The following is an 8,692-nucleotide window of genomic DNA, read 5'->3' as shown; positions in this document are numbered from 1 at the left end:
ATTCAGAGAAATTGAATTTTGGATTTTTAAAACGCCTCATAAGTCAATTGACATCTACGAATCTCCAAGGTGTATCTATCTATGGATACACATTCGATAGATAGATTAGATTCTAGTTGCTGACGTGGTCACGGGCGTTTAACTTATTGCTTTATGTATGATATCCGACTTTACAGTGCTGTTTACAAAGTTAGGTTTCGTTTCTTCGCACTGGACAGTGTTTGGGTGTGCCTGTTGTAACATGAGGCCTCGCCCTGTTCTTTAATAGTCGTTTTGTTCCGTCAGACTCACCCGGACACCGCCCGTGTGGAGTGCCAATGAACAACAGAGCGAACGAACCTCTCTGGGTTTTCCTCCAGGTTGCAATTCTATGAATTCATTTACATCCGTATACAGAGAGACTCAGTGGACCTACTTGACTTATTTTGTGTTAGTTTGATCTGCCATCATGGTTAAAATGAGCTTACGCGCACTTTGCCAAATCGGACTGGACTTTTTCGAGTTTCTAAACGAGACCGAACGAACGTCCATCACGGACCGGCTCCAGCTGAGAGACATTTATAACAACGAGTTCAGGAGAAGGTGAGCACATAAACCCATACACACATACGCGCTACTAATTCACGGAGAGTAGACATTTATTTTGTTTTTATTTTATTTATTTATTTGTTCCGTTGTAGAACCCCAGGAACCAAAGACCCAAACTTTGGTTCAGTGCTTCACGCTCTCAAAGTGTGTAATAAAATAACCAGACGGAAAGACAACATACGCTTCACACCAGCGGTTCGTAAATTTGTCTGTTGGCATGTATGCCTTTTTTTCTTTTCTCTCTTTTTCTTTTTTTGCCAAGTTGAAAATAAAATATTTAAAGACGTTTAATTTTAAATTTACAAACTTAATGGTTTCATAGTAGTGCGAGGTTGAGGCCAAAAGTTCCACACTAATTTGTTAGCGTAACAGTAGACTTAGAGAGTTCTATTTGGATCTGTCTATGTAAGAACTATGACATTTACAACATAAGAATAACAATACTAAAAAACAAATACCATGCTTAGATTAAAAAGTAAAGTACTGCAGAGTACTTTACTTTTTAGTTAGAAAATTAGCTGATCCAACTGATTTAGAAATGAAAAATGTACAAGATGTGCATAGAAACAGCAGCAGACTATTTACAAAGAAAGAGAAACTTATTTGAAGGGGGTTGAATAAGACTGTCGTGACACTGTCATAAACATAACATAGCACCTGTCATGAACATCACTAAGTCTTCATGAATATTTATGACTGCTGTCATAAAGTGTCATTCGGTAAATTATGACACTTTTAATACAAAGTTGACATTATTCAAAATGTCTTTGTTATGACAACTTGACATTAACCAAGAAATCATTACTGTTTAAACTTTACCTTTAATAACATAGTTACCTAATTTTTAAAGTGCAATCAGTAATACTTTTATAACAAATTTATATCAGTAATGATTTCTTAGTTAATGTAAAGTTGTCATAACAAAGACATTTTGAATAATGTCAACTTTGTATTAAAAGTGTCATAATTTACCAAATGACGTTTTATGACAACAGTCATAAATATTCATGAAGGCTTATTGATGTTCATGACAGGTGTTATGTCATGTTTATGACAGTGTCATGTCAGTCTTATTCAACCCCCTTCAAATAAAGTGTTACCGAAACTTTTGTGCAAACAGGGTTTTACAAATAACAACAGAAATTGTATTGAAATTAGAAAAGGCTATAAATTCTTACCCATGCTGGGAGGAAGGGTCTGCAGTGAAGCTCCTCTGTACACCTTGTCTAACTGCTTCCTCACAGCAATTAAATAAGCTGCTGCTTCAACAAACGGCACCAAAGAAGATGGCTCAAAAAATGCCATCATTTATTTATTTATTTATTTATTTATTTATTTATTTATTTATTTATTTATTTTTTACATATAAAAAGTTTTCTTTTTATTGGTCTAATATAATAAGAGAGCAATGCTGTATTTAGGGTATTCACTTTACAGACTGCAGCATATTTTACTTGAAGATGTAAAAATCTCTAAATGTAAAGCCAGCATCCAACCAGAACCAGTGTTTCATTGCCTCTCACGTAGGTAATCTGTGTCTCTTTGTTACCATAAAAGAAAACAAAAGAACAACAGTTGACTAAATCTCTGCAGGTCAGAGATCAGTACCTGGACCAGTGGCATACACCCAGGCACACACCCAGGACCCATCAGGCTCAACCCAACCGGAGGGCGAGCCTTGAGCCCAGACCTGACTCCTGCTCTGCAGACGATGCAGAGACAGGAGTCAGAGCTCGGAGAAAACTGGCCAGCAATCTGATGACCAAACTGAGAGTGGAAGGGTAACTGGACAAAGTTCTCTTCTTGCATTTTTGTGAATGTTTCTTTTTTTTTTTCTGCTTCCTTTTTAATACTTTCCATATCTCAGTCCTCACAAATCCTTTTACTACTTTGCTTGGCAGAGTAGTAAAACTGTATCTAAACGAGGACACAAAGTAAAATGAAATCCCTGCTGTCAGAGCAGACATCCTTACTAAACTCTGACTAATCTAGTGAACACCCTGCTGTCTCTTGTACAGTTATTTTCTAACCTTTGCTCGTTTTGGATCCTCAGATATCTCGCCATGTTGATCACTGATAAACATGGAATCAGTATCACTGCAGACTCTCCTTTCGAGAATGGCAAACTTGTCCTGTGTGTACAAAACACATTGGAGGTATGAATGCTTCTTGACATCTGTCCTTGTCTGGCTGGCATCTAATCTATTGACATTTCATAACTCCAAAGCCCTTTAATTTTATTTTATTTTTATTGTTTTACTAGTATGTGGTCAAGCTGAATGTGAAAAACACAGGACTTCAGTCTGTGTATTTCACCTACTATACTCCGCTGCACTGGCTTCGGTACCTTAGTCTGTCTGATGAAAAGAGCGTAACCAAGCGGAGTCCCCTGTTTCTGAATCCAGGTGAGGTTTTCAAACAAGTTTATTTTTATTTACATAGATGATTAAAAAAACAAAAAAACATAAAGGGTGTAACAAAATCGGTTACCTATTTTGCTCTGTTCTCAGGTGACAGCTATGAAATCGAGGTCCGCTTCCGCTGTGAACTGGTCGGATTTTTTCCGGCTACGCTGGCATTTGAATTCAAACCAGATCTGGAGCCCGCCACCGCTGCTTTCCACATCGTGCGCATCATCGAGGCCCAGTGCATAACTTCGTTAGGACTGGAGCTCGCTCCCGTGGCTCCCTACAAGCCTCGCTCCCTCCCAGCGTTCACCCCTGACCTTATATACAGGATCATTGACGGGCAGCCACCAGAGGGGTACGAACCTTTACCCAGCTCATTCTTACTAAATATATATTTATGCGAATGCCGAAAAATTGATAAATGTACTTATTTTTTAAAGATATCAAAATATTTTATAAAAGTTAGGTTGAAGAAGAAGACATTATTGGGAACTATTGCTTGGATTAGCCACTCTTGAGTTGAGGATGTGTAAGAAACCTTAAATAAATAAAAAAATCAACTTGTGTTTGTATTTTGTGAGAAAATAACAGCATGATTGCATTATGTCTGCACATTTCAGCATGAGGTCAAAAGTGGAGAGTTTTAATAAGGATTGTGATTATTATGAAAATGTATATGTTGATTTATGTTGTACCTGAAATGTAGAGAGAGAAAAAATCCTGACAGAATTGAATCACCGTGGATCCACACTGACTAGGATGCAGCAAATGCTCTTTTTTTTTAAGAAACCATTTCTGCTTTGCTCCCAACTTTACCAAATTGTGTCTGTTTTTTTTTCTTTGTTCCCTTAACAGGCTCTCTGATATGCGGCTGCGATACGTGGTTGAGTTAAAACCGTATCGTATTCCACCGTACATGAACCAGCTCATCACTCAGCTGAAGCAGCGCTATCTCTACAGTGACAAAAAGTAAATACGCACGAGATTGAGCACTAAAAAAAGTAAACAAAGATATTGGTTAAAATATGTCCAACCATTTATTTTTTATTTGAAGGAAGGTCTTGGAGAGTCCTTTGAGTTGGGAGAATTACACCGAGAAGTTCCAGACGCTGCTGTACCTGGAGGAACTTCAGATGGAGTTCGACATCAGGAGATACAACATTCCAAACGAAGACACAGAGTTCGCTCAGCTAAAAAGAGACACACACAACCCAAGACTTCTTGTTCTGGAGGTATAACTGCAATCCAGTTGCTGGGATCAGATATAATAGAAAATTGTACTGCCTCTGAAGTAAAGGGTTGACCTTTGTACTTTTGAGCTTCTGACATCTGCCAGTCTTGGCCAGGATTCTCTTGCAAAAGAGATTTTTAATCTCAATGAGATTGTCCAGGTGAAATAAAGGTTAACAAAAAAAAAAACAAAAAAACGATCATGGTCCTGACTGGTGTTATGTCATGTTTAAGACAGTGTCGTCATGTCAGTTTTTAAATAAAGTGTTACCGAAAATGTTAGCCTTGTTAAATCAACAGCATTGTCCAGAAACCTTATGTTGCTACTTAAATGAACTAACTTTATTCTCTTAGTCAACTTTAGTTTAATTCAACAAAATCAGTGAAATGTGACTTTTTGTTCTCCTCCCAGGTGCCCGGTGTCTCTGAGAACCGCCCCTCTGTGCTGCGGGGGGATTCGCTGCTGGTGTACCCCCAGGGAGAAAAGGAAGTGAAGTACCGAGGTTATGTGCACAGCGTGCAGCTGGACAGCGTCAGACTGGGCTTCTCCCCGGAGTAAGACTGAGACGCTCAGCAACAACACAGAGACAAGCAGTAGTCCACGACTCTGACCGAGCTTCCTCTCTCTGTTTCATCGCAGGTTGCTGAATCGATACATGAACGGCAAAGACTTCAGCTTGATTGAAGGGATAAAGTTCAACGTTGAGTTCACCTTCAACCGCCTGACTCTGCGTCTCCAGCACAGAGCTGCAGAATTCGCAAGGACCCACAAACTGAGCAGTGTGCTGTTTCCTGCTGCACCCCCGATGCCACGCGAGAAACCCGACCTCCCCACACTCAAGTAAGCATCTCTATATGTATAACTCTCTTTTTTCCCCTCTTAGTTTGCACAAAAGACACACGTTTCAGCTCAAGCACGCTGTGAACTTAAAGTTCAGCCTCAATGATGTTACACTAAATAAAAGATAAGTGGGGACAGACACTATGGAGGCATTTTAAAGGATACCTCCTTCATGATACTGCTCAACCAGTATCATCAGAATAGTCTCAACAAAGACAGTGTTGACGCGGGCTAAGCATTTCTACAATAACAATCAGGGGTCTCCTTGAACACAACTCGTGTCGGGCATGGGAGAATGTCTGTTCCTCAAGGTAAGAATCAGTCTGCTTGTGCTCACTGTGAGAGAGGAGGTCAAAAACAGACTGTGTGGGTGAGGTCAAGCTGCTGGTACTGCACTACGGACACAATTCCTTCCCTTTTTCTGTTTCCCCGACAGGCTGTTTGATTATCAGCTGGAGAAAAACCCAGAGCAGTATCAAGCTGTGCAGCACATTGTTGCCGGTTCATCCAGACCTGCGCCGTATCTTGTGTTTGGCCCACCAGGAACAGGTGAAACAAACAAGTAGAAATGTGTTTGTGTAATTCATTTCTATGTCGTGATTTAAAAAAAAAAATAAAAATAAAAAAGAAACAGATTGAAATTACAGCAGTTGTCATTTCTGCTGACTCTCCACATGTTGAAATGTTTAAGGGTAATGATCTTTATGCTATACTAAGAAAAGATTCTGCATATAATGATGCAAGTTTCTTCCATACATAATGGAAATAATGCATATAAAAGACCTTCATGACACTTGCCTGTATACTCCCAGTATTTTATTGCAGGAATCATGTTATGTTAACTGAGTACAATTAGGGTAAAGCAGAAACAAAACGGTGTGAAACGTAAAAAGATGTGAAAACCTGAAGTTACTATTCTGCCGCTGCTTCATTTCAGCAGACTGAGGCATTGCAGCTTCGGTATGTACTTTTACTCTTTTTTTTTTTTTTTAAATATCATTTTGAATTTCACGGCCTGTTAAGGTAAAACCGTCACTTTGGTGGAGGCCATCAAGCAGATCGAGAAGACCCAGACGTTCTTCCACATCCTGGCCTGCGCTCCCTCCAACAGCGCCGCTGATCTGTTGTGCAGCAAGATTTGCGGGCATGTAGACGAGCACAAAGTCTACCGAGTGTACGCCAGCAGCCGGGACCCAAAACTCGTCCCTGAGCACCTGAAGGTCAGCGCTGACTGGCAGTTCAACTCACTCACTTATTTTTGTTGAACATCTCATTCTTGGCCAAAAATCAACGTTTAGAATCATTCCTGCAGCTTCTGTTTGGGACAATGCACTTGTTCTGTCTTACTGTTGTCATACTGTTGACGCCTCTGCATTCATATATGTTTGTGGTTGTGTTGCTCCACAGGGATGCTCCAACCTCCTAGGGGATTCTTATATTTTTCCTGCAAAAGAGGAGCTGATGGAGTTTAGAATAATTGTCACCACCCTGCTAACTGCTGGAAGGTAGAGAATGACTTTCAGAACTAAATAGTTTTGCTAATCTTCACTTTTTCTGCCTATATTCTAACCAAAAGTCACCAACATTTAACGTCACAAATGGATTTCGACAATGTGATTTTCTGCCTGTTTCAATGTTGCAGGTTTGTGTCGGGTGACATTCCTCCTGGACATTTCACTCACATTTTTGTGGACGAGGCTGGACACGCCGTGGAGACGGAGTGTTTGGTCCCCCTGGCAGGTAACAGAGCACAGTCTGGAGCTTTTTCTTTAACGGGATTTAGTTTTATTGATGGGGTTTTTTTTACCATGTTTTGCTTTTTTTTTTTTGTATGTCACATAGGATTGCTAAACACTGAGACTGGACAGCTTGTCCTAGCTGGAGACCCCAAGCAGCTTGGACCCATCCTCAGGTCTCCTTTTGCTCTGAAATACGAAATGGGTAAGAAGTGGAGATGGACTGATCGGAGATTTTGTGGTCAATATCCAATCTCTGATTATGTAAAGCCCTGACTTAATAATACCAATTTCTCTTAAAAACTAAATGCTTTTTTAAAATACTTTCTTCCCATATTGAAATCTAACATTCTTAACAAAATGTATGAAGCGAAAAAAAAAAAAAAGTATCTTTCAAAACTTGCCAAAAGTTACAGAGCTTCGAACTTGTTTATTGTATTTATTTATTGTATTTGCACAAATGTAGAAGTTAGCATTTTGCTTCAAAATCTATTTGAACTTTGGATTATTTAAATTAAGAAAATACACACCTTTTAAATTGTATGACAAATTTAGAAAATACAACATTTCGAAACAAAGACAACTGACAGAGACTCTGCATCATCTTATATTAGGGATTAACAAAGTTATCAAAATCAATGCTGCACATGTCAGGCATCAGTAGACCTGTACCTTAACTAGGACACTTCCAAAAGATTGCCGAAAGGATGAAGCTGAGCAATTTTGGTGTAATATGTTCAGCATCCTGTCATAAGTTTGATCTCTCACAACATTCAAAAGTAGCAATCTGAAGAAACAGCCGGCATGCTAGTGAGTTCACCAGTTATTTCTGGTTCCAGTAACCACTTAATTTATTCAGCATCTCCTGTAGAAACAGCCGGGTTGTTTTTTTTTTGTTTTTTGTTTTTTAAGCGACATTTCAGACGACTGTCACTCTAAAATAAAGCTTACTTTGAAATGTATTGTTTGAAATACTGTGCCGTCTGCAGAGATGTCCCTCTTGGAGCGCTTGATGACCAATTTCCCTCTTTACCGGAAGAATGACGGCGTCTACAACAACTGCTACGTGACCAAGCTGCTGCGCAACTACAGGTGAGTGAGAACGCGACGCTCAATGTGGCGGAAAGAATCTGCCCGGGTTTTCAGAAGACACCTTCTAATGCGTCTCTTTCAGGTCGCATCCTGCCATCCTCAAGATTCCCAATGAGCTCTTCTACGAAGGAGAGCTGCAGGCGTGTGCCGAGGAGTATTCGCGCAACTTCTACTGCGGATGGGAATACCTTCCAAAGCCGGTATTTACTCACACAGAGCGAAGTGCACTTAGAAGCAGCTGAATTAGAAATCAAACTTTTCTGCCAGACGTCACAAAGTTGTTGCCTGACTTTGCGATTTCATGATGCTGTCGCTCAAGAAAGTTGCTTTTCTGTTGCTGCGTTTAACTTGAATTCTTGTATTGCGGCCTCGGGACCGGTGAAAATGTTTGTTTCTGACTTCTGACTGGGTAGAATAGAAATAGATATTAAATAATAAATATATATAGTAACAATTCTGTTAATAGGCAAGTTGAATACCAGTAAACCCCCCCCCAAAAAAAAAAACAAAAACACTAAATGTATCAAACTATTACTCTTTTAATTCTTAGTCTGAAAACATATCAAGATAGCATGTTCATCATTCACTTCATTTTGAATTTAGAGAAAAGAGAGGGACTTACAGATGAAGAAAAATATTCATTTTGGTATACTATCACAAAAATCTGCTGAAGAGAAATGTTTTACTCCATGTCCCACACATTCACAGCTGGGTGGTACTACGCTACCGTTTATGGACACAGCTGATGCTAAAGCTCACCTCTCCCTCATAAGAGAAGATAGAAAATGTGAGATAAA

At 39.5% G+C, this 8,692-nt stretch overlaps 1 protein-coding gene across 2 annotated transcripts in view; it reads left to right on the top strand.

The window, feature by feature from the left end:
- Positions 1–293: 293 nt before the first annotated feature.
- The window catches only part of LOC106962716 (putative helicase mov-10-B.1), a 13,701-nt gene continuing 5,302 nt past the window's right edge, over positions 294–8,692 (top strand). For both annotated transcript variants that reach the window (XM_015057286.1, XM_015057284.1), the window contains exons 1-17: positions 294–582; positions 681–783; positions 2,182–2,369; positions 2,642–2,744; positions 2,852–2,993; positions 3,099–3,351; positions 3,852–3,965; positions 4,051–4,228; positions 4,639–4,781; positions 4,867–5,067; positions 5,504–5,616; positions 6,091–6,287; positions 6,475–6,572; positions 6,710–6,807; positions 6,910–7,008; positions 7,793–7,895; positions 7,978–8,095. In XM_015057286.1, the coding sequence (XP_014912772.1) occupies positions 449–582; positions 681–783; positions 2,182–2,369; positions 2,642–2,744; positions 2,852–2,993; positions 3,099–3,351; positions 3,852–3,965; positions 4,051–4,228; positions 4,639–4,781; positions 4,867–5,067; positions 5,504–5,616; positions 6,091–6,287; positions 6,475–6,572; positions 6,710–6,807; positions 6,910–7,008; positions 7,793–7,895; positions 7,978–8,095 (2,385 nt within the window). In that variant the 5' untranslated portion in view covers positions 294–448. The remainder of the gene's footprint in view (positions 583–680; positions 784–2,181; positions 2,370–2,641; positions 2,745–2,851; positions 2,994–3,098; positions 3,352–3,851; positions 3,966–4,050; positions 4,229–4,638; positions 4,782–4,866; positions 5,068–5,503; positions 5,617–6,090; positions 6,288–6,474; positions 6,573–6,709; positions 6,808–6,909; positions 7,009–7,792; positions 7,896–7,977; positions 8,096–8,692) is intronic.

This window comes from Poecilia latipinna, unplaced genomic scaffold (assembly GCF_001443285.1).
Source record: "Poecilia latipinna isolate Pla-1442-1.1 unplaced genomic scaffold, P_latipinna-1.0 Scaffold1452, whole genome shotgun sequence".
Lineage (NCBI taxonomy): Eukaryota > Metazoa > Chordata > Actinopteri > Cyprinodontiformes > Poeciliidae > Poecilia > Poecilia latipinna.
Note: the sequence above shows the minus strand (reverse complement) of the source record. Positions and strands in the feature narration are given on the sequence as shown.